This window comes from Lampetra planeri, chromosome 3, assembly GCF_965212315.1.
Source record: "Lampetra planeri chromosome 3, kcLamPlan1.2.h2, whole genome shotgun sequence".
Classification (NCBI taxonomy): domain Eukaryota; kingdom Metazoa; phylum Chordata; class Hyperoartia; order Petromyzontiformes; family Petromyzontidae; genus Lampetra; species Lampetra planeri.
In genome coordinates this window covers 29,599,406-29,622,432 of record NC_136109.1, presented here as the reverse complement: position 1 = coordinate 29,622,432, position 23,027 = coordinate 29,599,406, and the positions used below count along the sequence as shown (strand labels likewise).

The window sequence follows — 23,027 nt, the reverse complement described above, 5'->3', positions numbered from 1 at the left end:
TTATAGACGTGGGAGGGAACTGGAGCGCCCAGAGAAAGCCCACGCGTGGGAGAAGCCATCGCCTCGGGAGTCGGTCACAGGCAGCCGCGTGCAGCACATGGTCCTAAATTCAGATGACTTTACAACCCTGTACAAGCTAGTGCTGGATGAGAGCCGTGTCGGTCACTGGTTGATTTGACGAGTTGTCCACGCTGGCCAGTGCTGGTTGGAGGAAGGGGCCGGCGAGGGGAGGCCAGGACCCATTCGGTTATCACCCGCCCCTGATGTTCGCCGTGGCTGGGAATTGAACCCGGTCGCTGCGTTCCATAGGATGCAGTGCGCGCATCATCACTACACCCCATATGCAAAAGTAAGATGATATATAAACGACGTTTGCATGCATTATGTTATCCTGTTTGTGAGCTAGATACCGTTTGGTAAAACGGCGTATACATTTGAATCCGTCCTATCAGTTAAACGCCGCTTATCTGACTAAAAAGGTGAATTGAAAACTACCCGTCGTCAACAACGCTGGGATCATCTCACGTGAGCTCGGCGCCACCGCCTGGATGCTCCACGTCGCTGCTGCTGCTGCTGCTATGAAGATCCCACGTGGGTTCACATCCAATGGTTTTCTGTGTAGTAACCAAGTGGTGAGACCTCAAGGCACCAGGATAGTGTCAATCTCAAGAGAGACCTCGGTCACAAAAATTACAAAGCAATACAACAAACAAACAGTGCTGTCATGAAGCAAATAGACGACCAACAACAACAACAACTTCATGACAGAATAACTCTAAAACATTGCACAAATATGACTCGTAGTGAAATAAAATCGCACAAGCAGAGACTGAACGCGGTACAGGGCGAGGAATTGTGGTGATCTGTGATTAATTGGCGGAGAGCAGTGGCAGAGTGGTTTGCGCACTCCGCTATGAATCCTGTGATCCAGAGTTTCGTTTCCCGGCCACGGCTGACATCAGTCGCGGATGGGATCTGAACGGCTGCGATGCAACACGGCGAGCAACAGGAAGGCATGGCAGCACCATCCACCATGATACGACACTTGCGTGCTCCCAAACCACAAGCCGCATTGCACAGCCTGGTGAAGTCGAGCAGACACTGCGATTGCAGGCCTTCATCCAGGAGTCAATGATTGTTTTTATTATCATCATGGTTCCCAAAGCGCAACCAAAACCTCAGTTTCAGGGGCAAGATCCTGATGGCGACGGGGATGACCTCGGTAACTAGGATGATGGCGAGAGCGGTGTTGGTGGGAGCCGCATCCAAGCGACACGGCGACCAAGAAGCCCCCTCCTGCTCTGCTCACAGCGACTGGTGGCCAGAGGGCTTATCCCGATCAGGGGGCCACTCCCAGCGGCCCCGGGGGCCCCTGGAGCCCCTGGGGCCCCTGGCTTCCTCCCTTGGGCCACAGCGACCTTTGTCACCGTGCGGCTCGGGTGGGGGAGGGCAAGGTGCAAGCCCCCCCTCCAGGGGTCCTCGCGAGAGCGGCCGAGGTGTCGCCTGGTTCCCTCCGCAGAGCCCCTCGCTGACATCTCCTCTTCCTCCGGGTCGCACTGGGCCACGTCTCCCCCCTGTCTCCACCCCAAGCCGCGTGTCTGCCTGTAAGTGTCTGTGTGAGTCACTCTGTGTTAGTGTGAGACTGTGTTAGTGTGAGTCACTGTGTGTCACTCTGTGTGTCACTCTGTGTGTAGTAGTGTGAGACTGTGTTAGTGTGAGTCACTCTGTGTTAGTGTGAGTCACTCTGTGTGTAGTAGTGTGATACCCTGTGTGTTCGTGTGAGCCTGTGTGAGTCACTGTTGTGTGAGACTATTAAGTTCGTGGATTCTTTGTGAAATCCGGTGTAGTATAGCAATTAGAAAGTGTTAGACCGTGTGTATTAGTGTGAATAACTGTGTGTTAGTGTGAGTCATTCTGTGTTAGTGTGATACTCTGTGTTAGTGTGAGTCACTGTGTGTTAGTGTGAGACCCTGTGTGTGTTAGTGTGAGTCACAGTGTGTGTAGTAGTGTGAGTCACAGTGTTAGACCATGCGTGTCATTGCGCCTATCCATCCGTGTAAAACCTTGTTCAAGCCCCGTGTGAATCTGGGAGGCGAGGACGCAGTACGGGACTTGGTCGGCGGGAAGCCCCGAGACCCCGTGCCCTGGCAGCAAAGCGGGGCTCTAGGGTCTTCTCGTCCACCCACAGCACTCGGGGAGCTGTAGGGGTGGAGTGGGGGTGGTGGTGGTGGAGTGGGGGTGGTGGTGGTGGAGTGGGGGTGGTGGTGGTGGAGTGGGGGTGGTGGTGGAGTGGTGGTGGTGGAGTGGGGGTGGTGGAGTGGGGTGGTGGTGGAGTGGGGGTGGTGGTGGTGGTGGAGTGGGGTGGTGGTGGTGGAATGGGGGTGGTGGAGTGGGGGTGGTGGTGGAGTGGTGGTGGAGTGGGGGTGGTGGTGGAGTGGGGGTGGTGGTGGAGTGGGGGTGGTGGTGGTGGAGTGGGGGTGGTGGTGGTGGAGTGGGGGGTGGTGGTGGTGGAGTGGGGGTGGTGGTGGTGGAGTGGGGGTGGTGGTGGTGGAGTGGGGGTGGTGGTGGAGTGGTGGTGGTGGAGTGGGGGTGGTGGAGTGGGGTGGTGGTGGAGTGGGGGTGGTGGTGGTGGTGGAGTGGGGTGGTGGTGGTGGAATGGGGGTGGTGGAGTGGGGGTGGTGGTGGAGTGGTGGTGGAGTGGGGGTGGTGGTGGAGTGGGGGTGGTGGTGGAGTGGGGGTGGTGGTGGTGGAGTGGGGGTGGTGGTGGTGGAGTGGGGGTGGTGGTGGTGGAGTGGGGGTGGTGGTGGTGGAGTGGGGGTGGTGGTGGTGGAGTGGGGGTGGTGGTGGTGGAGTGGGGGTGGTGGTGGTGGAGTGGGGGTGGTGGTGGTGGAGTGGGGGTGGTGGTGGTGGTGGAGTGGGAGTGGTGGTGGTGGAGTGGGGGGTGGTGGAGTGGGGGTGGTGGTGGAGTGGTGGTGGTGGAGTGGGGTGGTGGTGGTGGAGTGGTGGTGGTGGAGTGGGGGTGGTGGTGGAGTGGGGATGGTGGTGGTGGAGTGGGGGTGGTGGAGGTGGAGTGGGGGTGGTGGTGGAGTGGTGGTGGTGGTGGAGTGGGGGTGGTGGAGTGGGGTGGTGGTGGTGGAGTGGTGGTGGTGGTGGAGTGGGGGTGGTGGTGGAGTGGGGATGGTGGTGGTGGAGTGGGGGTGATGGTGGTGGTGGTGGAGTGGGGGTGGTGGTGGAGTGGGGGTGGTGGTGGAGTGGTGGTGGTGGAGTGGTGGTGGTGGAGTGGTGGTGGTGGAGTGGGGGGTGGTGGAGTGGTGTTGGTGGAGTGGGGGTGGTGGAGTGGGGTGGTGGAGTGGTGGTGGTGGAGTGGGGGTGGTGGTGGAGTGGGGATGGTGGTGGAGTGGGGGTGGTGGAGTGGGGGTGGTGGAGTGGTGGTGGTGGAGTGGGGGGTGGTGGTGGAGTGGGGGTGGTGGTGGAGTGGGGGGTGGTGGAGTGGGGGTGGTGGTGGTGGAGTGGGGGTGGTGGTGGTGGTGGTGGAGTGGGGGTGGTGGAGTGGGGGTGGTGGTGGAGTGGGGGTGGTGGTGGAGTGGGGATGGTGGTGGTGGTGGAGTGGGGGTGGTGGAGTGGAGGTGGTGGTAGAGTGGTGGTGGTGGTGGCATCTCCCGCAGGGCTCGGGACGCCCCAAGGTCGAACGCCTCGCGCGGTTCCCGGCGAGCACCGCCCCTGGTGGCTGTGACCAATGCCGCTGCTGCCGCTCTCCCTGCTGTTTGACATTGACGGCAGCGCCTTGTTAAAAACAACCCTGAATACCGGTAACCGGTAAAAAAAAAGTAGTTCATAAACCGGTAACCGTTATTGTTACGGGTTAAAAAAGTGAGAAACTGGTAACTGTTCGTGGTACCGGTTATCGGTAAAAAAAAAAGTAGTTCAGAAACCGGTAACCGTTATTGTTACGGGTTCAAAACGTGAGAAACCGGTAACCGTTTGCTGTGGATTGCCTCGGAATGATTGCGTCGCCGATTGCGTCACGCGCGGCGGGCGACCGCACGGCACGGCGCGTGCGGCTCCCCTGGAGAGAGCCCCGGAGGGTCGCGGGCGGAGTGCCCACACTGTACCCCACCGCACAATCACCACCATCATCACCACCATCACCACCATCATCATCATTCTACTGGGCGTGGAAGAGGCGTGCGGGTTAAGGAACTCTCCCCATGGCTTCGACTGCCCGGCGGGAGAGCGAATCGAACCACGACCTCTGCATTGCGACTCCGGCGTGCAGCTGACATTCACACACTCCACTGTGGCAGCTCCCTTCGTCTCTCGGTTAAACACGTGCCATGTTTAGTGCTCCAGGCATGTATATATATACACAATACTGTGCTGCATGTGTGAGAAACCGCTAACCGGTTATTTTTCAATCGGTTCGCTGTCATACAAAATAGATTCAATACAGATGCATATAAGGTGCGAGCGAGCGCGCGCATGCGCAGTGTGGCCGCGCACGGGGTTTGTGACCGGCCCCGGATTTTGCATCGCCACCTGCGGGCGATGTCACGGTCACACGGCGCATGCGCGCTGGGGTTCACTGCAGTGAATTTGACGGCGCCGGCGTAAGGCCCGGGGCCCCGCGGGGACCCAGGGCACCGAGGGGATCTGGAGGGACGGAGGGGGCCTGAGGCTGTCTTCCTCCGCGTCTCCACCCGCAGCGACGAGATCCCCCGACAGGCAGGCAGGGAGGCAGGCAGGGAGGTGCCTGGGCCGGCCCGCCGCATGCGCTGAGGCCGGGGTTCATGTCCCGCGAGGGGGCCCCGGGGCTCCCGGGCGGCGAGCAGGAGCGGCGAGGGGGGCTCGCCCCCCCACCCGAGGCGGTGGCGGCGTCTCCCGGCGCCCCGCGCTGCGGCGGGGACGCCGAGGAGGTCGCGGGGGAGCGTGGGGACAGCGACCCCGCACGGGGTGAAGACGCCCCTGAGACGAGGGTGGAGACCCCTGGCGATGAGGCGGAGGAGGTGAAGGAGGCGGCAGCTGGCAGGGATGCCGCGGGATCTGGGGTCGGCGAGGGGAGCCAGAGGAGCCGGAGGTCCTCGTCGCAGAGCGAGGGGGGCGCGCGCTTCTTCGTGGGCGACGACGACGACGACGAGGAGTACGGCAGCTTCCGGAACGAGGACAGTGACCTGTACTACGACGACGACGACGAGGACGAGTCGGTGAGGAGGTCCACCCAACGGGTCAACAGCATCATCATCATCATCACAGCAGTCATCATCATCAACATAATCACAGCTGTCATCACCACAATCATCATCATCAACATAATCACAGCTGTCATCACCACAATCATCATCACAGCTGTCATCACCATCAACATACTCACAGCTGTCATCACCATCATCATCACAGCTGTCATCATCAACATACTCACAGCTGTCATCACCACAATCATCATCATCATCACAGCAGTCATCATCATCAACATAATCACAGCTGTCATCACCACAATCATCATCACAGCTGTCATCATCAACATAATCACAGCTGTCATCACCACAATCATCATCATCATCACAGCTGTCATCACCATCAACATCATCACAGCTGTCATCACAACAATCATCAACATAATCACAATTGTCATCAACACAGTCATCAACATAATCACAGCTATCATCAGCAGTCATCATCATCAACATAATCACAGCTGTCATCACCACAATCATCATCAACATAATCACAGCTGTCATCACCACAATCATCATCAACATAATCACAATTGTCATCACCAGAATCATCATCATCAAAATAATCACAATTGTCATCACAACATAATTGTTATTTTTTTATTTTATCCTTCTATCTGGCAACAAAACTGACACCTTTTTACAATGAGTCATGTTTGCATAGACCGCAATACCTGCAGTCATAATACAAACCAAAGAACATAACTCTGATAATGTGCACTGTCCTTGAAGTTGAATGGTCCACACCCGAGACAGCTTTCCTTAGAGCCTAGTCTCACATGGGTTGGACCAGATGACGCCAAAAGGCGCACAACTCAAAGACAATGCACCATCAGAGTATCATAATCACAATTGTCATCACCACAGTCATCATCACCATAATCACAGCTGTCATCACCACAATCATCATCAACATAATCACAATTGTCATCACCAGAATCATCATCATAAAAATAATCACAACTGTCATCACAACAGTCATCATCATCAACATAATCACAACTGTCATCAACACAATTATCATCATCAACATAATCACAGCTGTCATCATCAACATAATTACAATTGTCATCACCGTCATCATCAACATAATCACAACTGTCACCACAATCATTATCAATATAATCACAGCTGTCATCACCACAATCATCATGAACATAATCACAATTGTCATCACCACAATAATCATCATAAACATAATCACAACTGTCATCACCACAATCATAATCAACATAATCACAATTGTCATCACCAGAATCATCATCAACATAATTACAACTGTCATCACCAAAATCATCATCAACATAATCAAAATTGTAATCAACAGAATCATCATCATCAACATAATCACAATTGTCATCACCACAATCGTCAACATAATCACAATTGTCATCACCACAATCATCATCAACATAATCACAGCTGTCATCACCACAATCATCATCAACATAATCACAGCTGTCATCACCACAATCATCATCAACATAATCACCAGTCATCAACAGTCATCATCATCAACTATTCTTGGTTCTTTCGGTAAAGTCATGTAGATATAAAATAAAAAAAGTAAAATTAAAATAATTGAAATAAAAAAAAGTAATAAAACCACGACGTTTCGATCGCAACACAAGCGGTCTTCATCAGGCGGAGAGAAAAGAGCGGGCAAGCCTCCAAGGGGGGAGAGAGAGGGGGGTAGAGATAGGGGGAGAGAGGGGGTAGAGATGGGGGGGGCATTGCAAACAAACAATTTCATTTAATTTTATTTTATATTTACGTGACTTTACCGAAAGAACCCAGAATATGAATTCCTGCAGTCACGAAAGTTTTAAGTCAACAAATAATCACAACTGTTATCACCACAGTCATGGTCAACATCATCGCCATTGTAATATTTAACACCATTACCATAATTGTCATTAACATCATAATTTTAACTAGCAAGACCCATTATCATCAACACCACCCACTACTACCAGCTATCATCACCACTTTGCCCATCACAAATATCTCCATCGTCATAATCATTACCATGATTCTCCTAATGATCATCATGATTATTATCACAACTCTTATCATCACAACTGTCATCATCATCATTGTACCTCCCCTATCACCATCAATATTACCATCACCAACCACTGTCAATGCCAAGGTAAACTGAGTCATCATTACCACCATAACCACCGACATTACCACTGCTATTACTCCTGCCTATTTATTTACGTGTTGAAGGAGTGAGGTGTGTGAAGGAGAGGAGTGGAGTGTGTGAAGGAGTGAGGTGTGTGAAGGAGAGGAGTGGAGTGTGTGAAGGAGTGAGGTGTGTGAAGGAGAGGAGTGGAGTGTGTGAAGGAGTGAGGTGTGTGAAGGAGAGGAGTGGAGTGTGTGAAGGAGTGAGGTGTGTGAAGGAGAGGAGTGGAGTGTGTGAAGGAGTGAGGTGTGTGAAGGAGAGGAGTGGAGTGTGTGAAGGAGTGAGGTCTGTCAAGGGGGAGTGAGGTGTGTAAAGGAGTAAGGTGGATGCCTTGCCGGATTATACTAGTAGAAAAAGTAGCATATGCTACGGGCCCCACACTTTCAAGGGCCTTGCGCCAAATGCTTTCAAGCTATCAATTCCAGCTCCGCGATTCTGCGCTTGCTCTATTACTATAGTACAATACTGCCTTCAAATTTTATGAACGACTGGTTGTTTAAGGTTAGCGATTTGTCGCATTATCTGGCTGTATAGCAAATGAAAAAATACAATTACTTTACTATGCAAGTTAAACATTTGTGTTTTAATATTCACGTGTGTTTTATATTTAGGGGCCCTTTATAACATTTGCTACAGGCCCCGCACTAGCTTAATCCGGCACTGGGTGGATGAAGGAGTGAGCTGCATGAAGGAGGAGTGTGGTGCGTGAAGGAAGAGTGGGATGTGTGGATGAGGAGTCGGGTGTGTGAAGGAAGATGAATATGAAGATATTCTCCCCTGTCCCCGCAGCCGCCCGAGCGTCAGATAGTGGTGGGCATCTGTGCCATGGCCAAGAAGTCCAAGTCGAAGCCCATGACCCAGATATTGGATCGCCTCTGCAAGTTCAAGTACATCACGGTGGTCATCTTTGACGAGGAGGTCATCCTGAACGAGCCCGTCGAGAATTGGCCGCTCTGTGACTGCCTCGTGTCCTTCCACTCAAAAGGTACCTCCTCAACCCTCCTCAAGCCTCTTGACCCTCCTCAGCTTGCAACCCTCCCCAAGCCACCTCAATGCTCATTAACTTTTCTCAAGCCGCCTCCACCCACCCCATCCCTCCTCCACCCCTCCAGCACCCTGCTCCACCCTCCTCAACTCTCCCTAACCCTCTCCCTGCATACACCTGGGTACCTTGGCACACTGGAAGAGAGGAGCACCGATAGAGGGTAGAGTGCTCTTGCATAATACGAACTACACTACTCCTAACGTTAACCAATGAGACTCTTATCATTACCCTTGCTCTAAACTGCACAAGACAACCAAAAACTGGGCCTAGCCCTAACTCTAAGCAAACTAGTATACTCGATCCTAACAGTATCCGTCACCCAATCTCAATTCAGACATATACCTGAGCCTTAACTCTAACCAAATCAGTCAAATCAAACCTAATACTATCCGTCAGCCTGAACAAACAAACCAGCCAGCCATACACAAGCTCCAGCCCTAACCCTTATCAATTTGACCAACTAGGAACGAACACTGATCCAAACTCCTAGTCCAAGGGTAGGAAACGTGCTGCCCACAACTTTATTTCATAAGGCCCAGGCCACGAGGCCTACCACTTAATAACAGCCAACAGATGAAATTTAATCATCACTGCAAGCATCTGAGCTGCATTAATGTGGTCCTAGAGGGGGGATATATAAACATATTCGTGTTATCGAGTAGAAAGCAGGTGCAGCAGGCAGCACACGAGTGCTATAAATATGGGATTGGGGGTGTAGCCACGTACCACTGCCCTGCTGACCACAACCCATGCACGCTACGCGCTTGTCGTTAACATCGCCACCTGCTGCATGCTCCGTGCAGCGTAAAGACAAAGAACCGCGTTTAACACGACCAGTGGGGAAACTTGGCTGTAGCCGTGATGCAGGTGGGATTGTGTGCGCGTGTGCGGTGAATTACCCCGGGATGTAAACCTTATGATTGCACTGCTTAGCAGGCTTCCCGCTGGACAAGGCCGTGTGCTACGCGAGGCTACGCAACCCCTTCATCGTCAACGACCTCGACATGCAGTACCACATCCAGGACAGGTAAGCAACCGCCGTGCACACACACGTGTACGTAGCGTGCGTATTTATTCACACGTTTTATGCGCCTTTCAAAATGTCTCCAGATGCCGCGCATGCAAAGGACAACTATAATAAAGAATGAACCGGCTGGCAAAAGAGGAGCTAGAGAGGAACAAATCCGATGAGAGGTAGCTGTTTAAATAAGATCAACAAGTTGGAGAGCCTGATGTCCAGTGGTAGGGAGTGCCACAACTGGGGGACCACCATGGTCAACGGCCGATCACCTCAAGAACGCAACTGAGATCGGGGTTTATACATAAGAGGACACTATCGGCAGATCTTAAATACCAGATAAAGTGGAACTATCCCTCAAGGCTTTAATACGAATTACGTGATCCTATATTCCACTAATTTAGATACAGGGAGCCAACCCATGCAAAAACAAGAGAGATGTATACACGTCACACACACTCACACCATAGATATGCTAAGTCGGCAGACACAGTGCACCTGCATGCAGAACAGGTGTACCAGTCTGTACACGAGGCATGGACACACGACAGATCACAATGCGTGACTGTCAGGGCAGGTAAGATCCAGGTGAAGTTTCTATTCTCCCGTCGCTTTGTATCGAGTGGCGGAATTTCGCACGAACCGGCTGTGCTGTGTGCGGTCGCTGGATCCTGTGTCCTTGGTCGTATGTGCGGGGGCAGGCGCGAGGTTTATCGGATTCTCAAGGAGGAGGGAATCGACCTGCCCCGCTTTGCCGTCCTCAACCGGGATCCCAACCGCCCCGAAGGTAGCGTCCGCGACAGCGTCTTTCCGCCATGGAGCCTCTTGTGCCTAAGCGTGCGTGTGTGTGTTAGGGCCCGAACGATACATTGATGAAACCAGTTCTTGACCTGGGATATTTCCCCCAGCTTTGAACAACACCAGCGGCATGCGAAGTGCGAATCTGTCCTGGGCTTCCGCTCGGGCAACTCGGCATTAGATGAGTCGCTTGTATTAGCGTTTAAATATTAAACAACCCCTTGTGTGCTGTGCCAGCCTTAATGGGTACTCACTAATAGAAATTTACCCATCAGTCTGTAAGTCTGAATATGGCATCTTTGTCTCGTGTGTGTGCCCTCCTTCCCCCCGTGTGGGTGTACGGTTCCACCTGGATGCAGACTGTAACTTGGTGGAGAGTGAGGACCACGTGGAGATTAACGGGGAGGTTTTCCAGAAGCCGTTTGTGGAGAAGCCAGTCTGTGCCGAGGATCACAACGTGTACATCTACTACCCCACGTCAGCCGGAGGGGGCAGCCAGCGTCTCTTCCGCAAGGTGCACGCCAAACGGGCATGGGGGCACAGGGGCAGCACCTGCCTCCCTCTCTATTAGGGCTGAACGATGAATCGATTTCAAATCGAAATCGCAATTTGAAACAATGCGATTAGCAAATCGCAAAGGCTGCGATTTTTTGCGATTTGAAAAGTCCTATTACTTTTTTATTGGAATTGTTTTATTTTTCATTTTTATTATAACTCTATTCATTTAACTTAACAATTGTTCTATGTTTGATTATTCTATTTCAATTAAAACATTTTAATAAATACATGTTGGAAGCAATTCATATCTTTTAAGTTCTCATCCTTGCATTAGAAAATACAGTCATACCTCGGTATACGACCGCTTTGGAATACGTCGAGTTTGGTATACGTCGTGTTTTGACGAGAAGGAAATGTCTTGGGATACGCCGTCTTGCTTGGGATACGACGCGCTTGCTAGATCTTGTATGGGTCGGGATGAGTCACCGCGTACAGTACCCGCGTACACAATCCTGTTACGGCTCTAACAAGCCGTAACAGTATTGCGTGGAATGACCAGACAATGTCACACTTCAGGAACATTATTAGATGAAGGCAAAAACAAACTTTAATGGACAGTTTTTTAGTAAAACTCAAACCTGGTGAGCCTCAGCCAGGTTTGAAAAGAGAAAGAGAAAAAAATCCAGAATTTCAGCTTCCTGAAGTTTTAATGGAAGAGGACTCTCCTTCCAAAAAATAACATCTCCTCCTCCTCCCCTTCCTCACCACCATCCTCGTAGGCTTTCAACTCCTCTCAGCAAGCTAAAATGATGTTATATTTTATTTTTTATTTCAATTTATTTAAATTTATTTATGCATATATTTTAATTTATTTATGTATTTTAGTAATAAGTAGTGTCTAAATTATTTTATACAACCCCTTTAATGTTTAATATGCCATATAAAATATAATTTCTTATACTCTGGAACGGATTTTTTCCTTTACCTTTATTTCTTATGGGAAATATTCGTTTAGTGTCCGTCATTTTCAGTACAAGTCCTCCTACCTTCTGGAACGAATTAGCGACGTATACCGAGGTACCACTGTATAGAGAAGTTAATATGTTGATGGTATCATGTGGTAATGCTCCATCACATGTTTTAAATATATTGCACCGTGAATATTGAACTGAAGCTTGACTTAAAAAAATGTATTCGCAAATCAAATCGCAATATCTGTCAGAAAAATCGCAATTACAGATTTTCCCCAAATCGTTCAGCCCTACTTTCTCCATCGCCATGCCAGGGCCTGCAGCCTCGCAGGGGACCACAGGGACGATCGGCTCCCTGTACGCTTGGGAACTTGCGTAGGGTAGTTAATTGAGTTGTTTTGTGCGTTTTAAATAGTTGCCTGCAAACAAAACGTAAAATATCTATTATTGGGTTACACATATATCAAGTTTATTTTGTTTAACCAGGTGAGAACTATTAAAATAAAAGTCCAGCCCTGTGTGTGCATGTGTGCGTTTGTGTGCTTATTGGAAAGTACCACGCGGTTGCTGGTGAGCCCTGCTACTGGTGGCTTACGGTGGCTGCCGCTGATCAATGACGGTGGAGTGCGCCGTGTGGGTTGAACGTTCGCATGTGGCCATCGGTTAAGTCCAACTGGATTAAATTATTGGTTTAATGACTTTTGAAATCAATATTCAATTAATAACTTAATCGTTATTGATCAACAGCCCTACCGATGTGTGTATAGTGACTTGTCGGTGGTGATGTGCGCGTGCGTTTAGATCGGGAGTCGCAGCAGCGTGTACTCTCCCGAGAGCACCGTGCGCAAGACCGGTTCCTACATCTACGAGGAGTTCATGCCCACAGATGGCACCGACGTCAAGGTGGGAGACAATTCCTGTAACAGACATCTCCAAAATAAGTGGCGTCCTTTGTATCGTGTGCAATGCCGTCCTGAGGTGCTCGCTCACGGCACTTGCCCCAGTGTATATAAGGCCACACGGGGGATTGGTGTGTTTGCCCTTACTAATGCACGACACACGTGCCGGGCAGGTGTACACGGTGGGGCCGGACTACGCGCACGCGGAAGCGCGCAAGTCTCCCGCGCTCGACGGGAAGGTGGAGCGCGACGCCGAGGGCAAGGAGGTGCGCTACCCGGTCATCCTCAACGCCCGCGAGAAGCTCATCGCCCGCAAAGTGTGCATGGCCTTCAAGGTAGGAGCGAGATGATCCGTATTAGGTGTGCGCTTCCTGTCGGCTTGGCCGTTTCCTGTTTGGCCACAGGCGAGGCCACAAGCGAGGCCCTGACGTCGCATCCTCGTGTGCGGTCCGCAGCAAACGGTGTGCGGGTTCGACCTGCTGCGCGCCAACGGCAACTCGTACGTATGCGACGTCAACGGCTTCAGCTTCGTCAAGAACTCCATGAAGTACTACGACGACTGCGCCAAGATACTGGGGTGAGCGGCGGCGCAATGCCACACCGCGCGGCACCGTGTCACGCAACGTGGCAGCACAATGCAACACGCTGTGGGGAAAACACAGCAGGAGGCAACACATTGTAATAGAGCACTGGAACACATCACAACGCAACCTGACACACCGCAGCACGACATGATGGTTGTAAATCCTGGCGCAGCCACCGCCTGACAAGTGTGCATCGATCGCTGGACACAAGAACATGCTTGATAATCCCATAGACGTGCGATCCCTGTATAGCGCCTATTCTTAACACGAGCCTTACCCCTAATCCTAACCCTAACACCACTCACTTACCCTCAATCATAATCTTAACTGTGTTCCTAACCTTTGCTCCGAACGTACGAGGGGTTTTTGGTGTCGCATTATTTTCCATTAAGCCATTCTCTGGGCTCTGTAACCGCTTCCCTGCCCCGCCGTACGTTGTGATTAAGAAGGCCTCGGTGGCCGGAGGGCGATCACGAGCTTTGCGATTAGGTGGGCCTCGCTTATCCTCGTAATCTTGTAAAGCGGCACCCACTACGTTCCCTGCTATGGACGTTGCCTGGGATGTGAAATGAAGACCGGGGTGATTCATGGGGAGTGCGATTCAATCCGCTGTGCGCTGCCTCTTGTCTGCGTGTGTCGCAGAAACATAATCATGCGCGAGCTGGGCTCGCAATTCCACATCCCGTGGTCGATCCCCACGGAGGCGGAGGACATCCCCATCGTGCCCACCACCTCCGGCACCATGTGGGTACTGCGTCCCTGCTGGCACCGCACCCGCACCACCTGCCCCAGCCCCTGCTCGCTACAACCTTAGTGCTGCACCGGTCACTTATTACCGTAGTCGCTCATTACCAATGCCGCTCACGGGTACGGTCATTCATTTTCAGGGTTCCTGTCCGTTGTTCTCTGTCAGTGATACATGTGCACGCATAGTGTTTGTGATTGCGATTATGTATGCACGTGTGTGTGTGCTTGTCTGTATGTGTGTGTTGTGAGGAGTGATGGCGCAATGGTTAGCGTGCTGCATTTCGAACCCGACAACCCGAGTTCGATTCTCGCTCATGGCCAACACCAGTGACGACTATCTGAACCAGTCATGGGTATCCCCTAGGTCGACTCAGCCTCAAATGAGTACTTCTCTTGGTGTGTAAACATTACCACTGGGAAGACAAAGGCGGCCGGGTGTGGTGTTGGCCAGCCACCCCCTCGTCTGCCGTGCCGGCCTTCATAGGTGCTCGCTAACGGCACTTGTCCCAACAGTATGTTAAGGCCATACATGAGATCTTTGTCTTTGCATCTGCAAATGATCTCAGTAAGTCAACCCATAACACCTGGCATGTCCCGTGATTTCCTTCCAGTGAGCATTCACGTAAAAGCCTCAGAGTACACCTAGCCTGGCATAAGTGCTGTGGTTATGTCATCGGCACTTATTGGCGAACTGCGGTCCTTACCGTTGCTGTTATTTGTGCTCGCGTGTCTGTGTGCCGTGCACGTGAGCAGGATGGAGCTGCGGTGTGTGATTGCCGTGATCCGGCACGGCGACCGAACCCCCAAGCAGAAGATGAAGATGGAGGTCCGGCATCCACGGTGTGTGCCGCCCCCCCTTCCCCTCTGCATGGCCACCACATTAAACCGGCTCCTTCAATCAACAACCGCACTCTGTGATAATGACAGACTCGTATCCCGACAGCAACATTACCGGCACGCGGTTGAGGGGAACCCGTGCCTGGCATAACCGGGGAATACTTGGCCACCGACATGAACTCACTCTAAAATGTGTACCGCTCCTGGACAGACAAAGGTGGTTGGGCTTGGTGGCCACCATTCCGTTCACTTGTGTGTTGATTGTACCCACCTTAATAGGTGCTCCGTAACAACACTTGCCCATGCTAAATGGGTGTCGTCGCATCGTGCATGCTCCTCGTGTGTTTGAATGCTGGGCGCCAGGTTCTTCGAGCTGTTCGATAAATACGAAGGCCACAGAACGGGGAAACTGAAACTGAAGAAACCCAAGCAGCTGCAGGTCAGTGTCCATACTGAGCAGCGCAGGCACCTCCACCGCCACCAGCTGTGCCACACCGCCACCGTAAAGCAGTTGTAGTTGGTGCCTGCACATGTCTGGTATTCCGCCGATGTGTAATGTTGCGTGTAATGGTTGTTGCGGTTGGTGAACATGGTTGTTATGGCTTGTCATTGTGGTGTGGTGTGTCACACACAGGGTGTTGTGGAATGTGGTAGCGTGTATCGTTGGTGTGGCCTAGTGCGTCATGTGTGTTGTGTTGTGGAACGGCGTTTTGGCCCACGGAGTGTTGTGCAGTGCGGTGTGAGGCCCTGCGTTTTATCGTGAACGACTAATTTACACATTTTGGCGCATCGCTTGGGGTGTGGCATGGAGCTAGCCACAGCATGGTGGAGTTGGGCGTGGTGCAGTGTGCCACGGTGTGGCACAGTGTGGCACGGCATGGCGCGGCGTGTAATGTGGAAGTGGTGGCGTGACCCACAGGAGGTGCTCGACATTGCACGGCTGTTGCTGTCTGAGCTCGATCAAAAGAACGACACTGAGATCGAGGAGAACAAAGCCAAGCTTGAGCAGCTCAAGACCGTCCTGGAGATGTGAGTGGCCGCGCTTCACGATTCATAGCCACAGCAGCACACCGCACGTACGCGCCGTCACGCTGACGCGCACGTGGCACGTGGGCATGCTGGGCTAGAGCCGCACTCGGACACGCACGTACGCGCACAAGCATCCACCCGTGCCCTGTTGCGGTCGTGTGTGCGCGCATGCACACATCGCTCGCCTGCAAGGCGTGCGCATGCCCATCGTGTAACGTGCGCAAGTTGATTCTTACGCACACACACCCACTCGCACACGTCCACCCACTCGAACGCGTCCCACTTGAGTTTATTTTGTTTTAACCGGGTGGGAAGTTGAGAGACCAGAAGAGTTTCATTTGCAAGAGTGACCTTGGTCACCAAATTTACTCTGTGGGATAAAAACAAAACACAGCAAGGAGAATAAAACGTGATCACAGCATAACTATCACGTTACAGGAGGAATAGAATTTACTGCACAATTTGTACACTGGCGTTAAATGAGATAACATTTTGCCGAACGTAAGTCGGCTCGCTTTGTTTGAGCCGCCCCAAACGAAAGAGGGAGCTCGAGCGCCGCGGGAACCCGGGGGGCGGCTGTCGCTGCGCTTGGCGCCTTTGTGCACGGAACGTCTCTCATTAAACGTGGCGTGCCCGACTGCCTCCCTGCACTCGTTACGGAGCGAGACGTTCCGATCAGCCCCTGGCTGAGATTGCCGTGCGATCATGTCACAAAACGCACAGGGACCGTTTTATCGGAAGGGACATTTACTTTGCATGTTTGTTCAGTTCTTTTTTGATGTGCCTTATGAAGCAGCGCAGCTGTTAGATGTTCATTTGTAAGTAATTCAGCTGTTTGGTTGCTTTGACAGTTGGTGAATTGCAGACGCACCCCACCCTCCGCCATCACGTGTTATATTAGAGGCTGTGCCAGGTTATTTGGTCCACGGTTTGGAGTTCGTAGCCGCAGTCGTAGACAGAAGTGTCTTTGATTTTTTTCACTTGATGCATTAGGTGTCCGCATCTTCCGCATCTGTTCTGTTGACAAAAGAGAACAACTCCAAACAGGAAATGTCTCCCCAAACAGGAAATACCTGCCACAGCAAGGAACCATCTTGATAAGCCGTGCATATCCACGGGAGAATTTTCGTGCTCGCATGAGTGGTTAGCGCGTCACGGTCAGAGGGCTGTCGCCCGAGTGGGTGCGGTGTGTGGTTAGGTCCCCGTGTGATCGTGGTTGGTGGTCAAAGCCTGCACACTTGTTGGGGTTGTTTATAACGAACACTGCGGTCGCGGACGGGACTTTAGTGGTCACGGTCGCTGCGTCGACGGTTGCGGTTGACGAGTGGCATTTGCACGGTGGTGGTTGTGATTGGGGGCCCACGTGTTTGGCTGTTGGGCGTGCGTGGTGCCAGCTGGTTCAACGAAGATGCCAGCCACGAGAGATGTCGATGTCCTTGCTGCTGCCTGCACGGTGACCCCGAGGGCTTGATTGCATGGTAATTATGTCATGTGGTGAGATGATAATTACCATATGCGCGTTCACATTGTGCCGTGGAGCACACTACTGCATCAGCATTTAGCTTCCGAAATGGAGTTGCCCAGGCAACCGGGACATTGTTGAGTCAAACGTGATAATTATGAAAGAAATTACTATGCTAATTATCCTGAGCCACTTCCATTAAACAAGGCCGTTAATGGTAGATGAAGGAAATAACGAGCCATTTGGGATGCCTCGTGTCCAGTTTTAGCAGAGGACTGGTGTGCATACACATAGTGTGTGGTGTGTGTGTGTGTGGTATGCGTGTGTGTTTTATACGTGCGTGTGCTTTTGTCTGCTTTTTCAGCACTTACAGTGCTGTTGAGCGCTTAGATTTTCACATCCCTGTCTTGTCCACAACTTCACCACTTAATGCCCGTGACATTTCAACGGTGCTTGTGCCAGGTTAGGCGCGCTTTGAGACCACACGAATTTCAAAGCCTCATTGGCAAGAGGTTGCGCCACAGTGGTATTATGGATTAACACCACTGCCACATGCACCTTACTCTCGCACACCCCCTACTCTCCCTGCACCAGACTCGCCGTCTCGCACTCCCTACACCACATTCCCTGTTCCACTCTCCCCTCTCTCTTTCACGCACGCCCTGCCCCACACCTCCCACACCTCCCGTCTCACACTCCCTGTGCTGTCCACGCTTTTCTGTGGTTACGTTTCCCAGGTAAAGAAGCGCCTTCAGCGGTAGCGAGCGCGGCCAACGTGACGCGCGCCGCCGCATTTAGCGGACGTGTGGCGGCGCGTTCTATTTGCGGGGCCCCGTTGGCTGCTCGCCCCCGTCCATGGGGAGGGTCCCACACGTGGGCCGGTCGCGTTTCTCCACCACGTCACTCCCTCCACCACTAACGATCGCCCCTTTACGTCATATAATCCATTCTCATTAAAACGCGACGCGCGCACCTTGCCCGCCGACCCCCGTGCGTCTTTGCCGCCCACGTCCCAAGGTTAACGAATCACGTGCTGCTCAGACGCCACCCGGAGCAGTGGCGGCCTCCGTGCCTGCGCCGCCACTGCCCCCCTACACGCCCCCCCGCCCCCCCCGCCCCCCGCCGTGCCGGTGCCCCTCGACGGGTTCCTGTGGTACCCACCGGCACCCCCTCCCCCGTCCCCGTGCTTCCTCTGTTCTGACTGCCCCGCCGTGCTGCCCACAACCCCCCCTCTCCCCCTCTCCCCTGCAAAGGGAGACCAGTGTTAAAGGCTGCCAGTGTGACCTCGCAGAGTCTGCAATCGTTGTCGACAGCGAAAGGTTTCCGCATTCTTTGTAATGACTGTGGCTTTTTTGCCGTTCTGTCAGTTTATACCATGGAAAACTTGACTGCTGGTAGGTGTCTTCTTTAAAATGAACCCTCATCAGTGCTCATTCCCTTCGCCGTCTCTCCCCGTTCACATTCTGACCTCTCAAATTCACGGTTTCATTAGTCCTGCCTCCAGCGAGTGTAGAAAAATGCTGTGCCTGTGTTAACAGCGACTGCGCATTATACGGTAACCGTAATATTCTGCAATGCCGAGGTACTGTGACGGTACACTCATTCATGTGTGTGTGTATATACGCATGTGTATGTGCTTATACACACACACACACACGCCATGCCGTCGAGTGGCTATCGACACGGCCATTTCCGTGGGTGTCACATGCCAGGCCAAGTGCCGTTGGCTCCGGCTCCCAATTTACCATTGTAAAGTCCACTCCAGGTTTTACCGTCCCACCAGCGCCGTCGAACCCCATGACGTGGTTGAGGGCAACGTGGGGCTGGATGAGATGGAGCTGGATAAGGTGGGGCTCCAGGGCGCAGAGCGTGCGTGAAGCCCCGATTCCCGCGCTCCGGTCCTCGCAGACCCCCGCCTCCTCGTTAGTCCGGACGTCTCGTCTCGGCCGCCGTTGGAGCTGACGGCGTCAGAGCTGCTAAATCTTGCCTCGACAGCAACATCGCAGCGCTGCCACCGCTCGTTACGTCTGCTTTGACAGCTTAATTGGCCGTTAATATGGTTACAATTCGACTGCATTAAACTGAGCAGCTCGCCCTACTCGCCCAGCGTTTACAAGTCGATGTGAATTGAATCTTGTTAAAAAAAGGCAGAGGGAAACCTGGAGTGGATTTCTTTGGAGGCGGGAAGCGGATGGAGGTTGTGGCGCTGGAGGCGGCTCCATCTTGGCTGTTGTGTTGACCACGCGAGCACTGGCTGCTGGCCGCTGTCCCCCCGTCTCCATGCGTGCGCTGTGCCCTTCCAGAGCGGCTGTGCTTTCCATGGTATAAGCCAGCGGTGGCTGTCTGCATGTCCTGCCCACACTGCCCTGCCCTGTCTTGCATTGCCTGCCCCCCCACCCCTCACCACTCCATGCCCATGCCGTGCTGTGAACTGTGCTTTTTCCCTGCCCGTTTGCCACCCTGCATCGGTGCCCTGCCCTGCAGTTTCATTGCCAGCCTTGCCCACTCCCACCAGTGACGTTGATACGTTGTCGTGCCATGTCATGCCATGCCCTCTCGTGTGCCCTCTGCCCCTTTCCATGCCTCCATTCATTCTTCATCGCTCCCCCCCCATTGCCTGGCCTCTGTCTCAGACCACTGCCCCCCACCTCCCCTTCAATATAAGTGCGTCCGCCTCACCCTCGGCCCATCCCACATCACACCGAGCTGGTACTGTCCCGACCCTGGCCACCCTCAAGTTCAGATGATGAATGCGGGGTTCCTTACACAGCACCCACACGGTGTGTAGTGTGTGTTGTGCAAGGTATGGGGTATGGTATGTGATGTGTGGTGTGTTTGTGTAGTGTGCAGGGTGTGGTGTGCAGGGTGCGGTGTGTGTAGTGTACAGTGTGCGGTGTCATGTAAGGAGCCCCAATCACAACTCCCTCTGTCACCAAACACAGGGCTGCTCTGCAGCCACTCCTGCAGTGTGGCCTCCTATAACAACATCAATATAATATTAGTACGATTAACACTTGTTGTACATTTGGAACTGATGCATTTTATTCCCTTACTGAAGTTAACATTCCTCGTATGCGTGGTGTGAGATGCCGTGAGTAACCTATGTTAAATAAAGCTTCAGTCGTGAAGTAATGAGCGTTTAACCCCCTCCAGCCGTGGTGACGTCCTCACTGCAGCACACACACGCACGTGCCCACAACTACACGCCCCCGGCTGTGACCACTGCCACGTCTCGTGACCTCCTCACGTGTGTCCATAGCCTTCCGCACGCGTTTGGCACCGTCTCCGTGTGTCCGTAGCTCCCACCACGTGACCACAGACGTGTGAACGTGACCGTGCCCACGGGTGCATGACCATCACCATTGTTTTCGTGACGAATCGAGTGACTTTTTGGATCTCTCCAGCAACAAAGAAGTTGACAGCAATGAGCGAAAATACCCACCGACTTTTTGGGATGAGGTCTTTATGCAGATTAAGGAGATATTTCGGTCCACTTGAAGACGTTGTTCCGTGAGCTATACTGCTCCTGCAGTATCATCCAGATAACGGAGTTTCGGGCAATGGCCGTTCTTCACAGCAGGTTCAGGAACCTGACTCAGCTTACCGAGTGTAACGCTTGGTAAATTGTCGAGTGGCATATTTTGACAAATTTAGAATTTCTGCCTTGTCACGTCCAGTGACATTTGAGGTTCGTTTGACGACGTTCCACATTGATGAGCTGGCAAGAGCAAGCTTACGTCACTGCCTCTTGACACATGTCCGTGACCAGACTCACGTGATCGTCGCCCTCGTCTACGTCACGGCCAACTCGTGTACATGACTGGCCACGTGAGACCACCCACACACGCGTATGCGACCACACACGTGCGTTGGTGACGGTAAACACACACGTGAAGTGACCGTACGCACACACACACACATGCACGTGACCGCACACACACGTGCACGTGACCCGCGAGCTGTGCGGGACGTATGCCACACTCGGCGCACCGCACGCGGTGATGCCGACGCGACAGCGATGGGAGACCTGGGGCCTCGCTGCCCTCTCACCCGCCCACCCGCGCCCGTGTGCAGGTACGGACACTTCTCGGGAATAAACCGCAAGGTGCAGATCACCTATCTGCCGCACGGGCAGCCGCGCACCTCCAGCGAGGACGACGGTAAGGCCCCTCGCAACCCTCGACCCCAGCATGTGGGAACCCCCGAACCCTTAGGAGAACTCCCTGAGCCCTTGTTGTAACCGGGCCTGAGAAGGTGGCTGTCTCCTGCAAGGTGACGCCCTACGGGATGATTTTTGTGGAGACCTTGTCCGTTTTATTTTGTCTGAACCCTTATAAAGTGTCCCCTTCCAACCATGCCTGGCCACTGCTTGGCCCCCTTGCCTCATGTTATTCCGTGACCCCCATTACTTGGTGCGCCCCATCCTCTTTGTCCCGTTCCCCATGTGACCTCATTGCTCGTCAACCGGTTGTGGTTGTGGGCCTAGGCGTGATAGTTGCGTGGTGGTAGTGGTGGTGGCACGGAACATAGTTGCAGTGGCACAAAGTGTAGTTGCGGTTCTAACGGCAGGGCGTGGTTGCGTGCATGCCACTGCTATGTGTGACGGCGCGGCTATGCGGGCACCACAGACGTGCGCAAGGAGGAGCCGTCGCTGCTGTTGGTGCTCAAGTGGGGCGGGGAGCTGACGCCGACGGGACGCGTGCAGGCCGAGGAGCTGGGCCGCGCCTTCCGCTGCATGTACCCAGGCGGGCAGGGTACGTACACACATCGCACACTGCACTCACACACCGCACTCACACACCATGCTCTCACCACCCTCACACACCGCACTCACACACCGCACTCACACACCGAGTTCGCACCGCACTCACACACCGAGTTCGCACACCGCACTCGCACACCGCACTCGCACACCGCACTCGCACACCATGCTCTCACCACCCTCACACACCGCACTCGCACACCGCACTCGCACACCGCACTCGCACACCGCACTCGCACGCCGCGTTCGCACACCGTGTTCGCACCGCACTCGCACACCACACACACACACCATGCTCTCACCACCCTCACACACCACACACACACACCACACACACACAACACACACACACACCACCACATCTATACCACACGCACACACACACTCCATCATAACACACAATTTCATACAAACATATAGACTATCACCATCACCATACTTTCAGTGCCAGAAACACCATTACCACACACACACACGTCCCACCATTACCACACACACAAACGCACGCACAGCTTCACAGCACGCACACGCACGCATGTTGGGCTCCACTAACTGACGTGCAGTGAGGGTGTTACCGGACGGCATGGGTGACCGCGTGGGTGACTGTGTGGGCATGCTCACCTTAACCCCCCCCCCCCCCCCCGGTGGTGGCGCTCCTCCCCCTCACAGACCCCCTGGAGTGTGTAACACCACCTTTGCTCACAGATGACGGTGGGTAAACCTCTCTGTTGGTCTCCGTTTGCTGATTCCACCACTAATCTCTCCCCAATTGCAGCCCTTTGCCTGACAAACGTGACGCAATCTAAGATGCCCGCGTGAATCTTGACGAGCGGCGATGATTCGTGACGGCCAATTGGGCCTCCGTGTTCTGCGAGGTGCGTGTGGGGCGAGCGGGCGTCCCCGTGATTGCCTCCCTGTGCTTGCTTTACCTGCGCGAGGAGGGAGTGAGCGAGAATCT

At 53.2% G+C, this 23,027-nt stretch overlaps 1 protein-coding gene across 14 annotated transcripts in view; it reads left to right on the top strand.

The window, feature by feature from the left end:
* Nucleotides 1–1,468: 1,468 nt before the first annotated feature.
* The window catches only part of LOC144717245 (inositol hexakisphosphate and diphosphoinositol-pentakisphosphate kinase 2-like), a 42,421-nt gene continuing 20,862 nt past the window's right edge, over nt 1,469–23,027 (top strand). For 10 of the 14 annotated variants that reach the window (XR_013585061.1, XM_078592646.1, XM_078592645.1 and 7 more), the window contains exons 1-16: nt 1,469–1,604; nt 4,704–5,201; nt 8,209–8,404; nt 9,398–9,491; nt 10,184–10,269; nt 10,640–10,794; nt 12,551–12,652; nt 12,822–12,983; nt 13,104–13,225; nt 13,875–13,976; nt 14,733–14,819; nt 15,180–15,255; nt 15,736–15,845; nt 21,382–21,467; nt 21,936–22,061; nt 22,739–22,780. Coding sequence is in view for 13 of the 14 variants with exons in the window: in XM_078592646.1 (XP_078448772.1) it covers nt 4,788–5,201; nt 8,209–8,404; nt 9,398–9,491; nt 10,184–10,269; nt 10,640–10,794; nt 12,551–12,652; nt 12,822–12,983; nt 13,104–13,225; nt 13,875–13,976; nt 14,733–14,819; nt 15,180–15,255; nt 15,736–15,845; nt 21,382–21,467; nt 21,936–22,061; nt 22,739–22,780 (1,960 nt within the window). In the remaining variant the exon portion in view is untranslated. Of the gene's footprint in view, nt 1,605–4,544; nt 5,202–8,208; nt 8,405–9,397; nt 9,492–10,183; nt 10,270–10,639; nt 10,795–12,550; nt 12,653–12,821; nt 12,984–13,103; nt 13,226–13,874; nt 13,977–14,732; nt 14,820–15,179; nt 15,256–15,735; nt 15,846–21,381; nt 21,468–21,935; nt 22,062–22,738; nt 22,781–23,027 lie in introns of those variants that run through there. The other 4 variants (XM_078592641.1, XM_078592643.1, XM_078592642.1 and 1 more) reach the window with 4 other exon arrangements.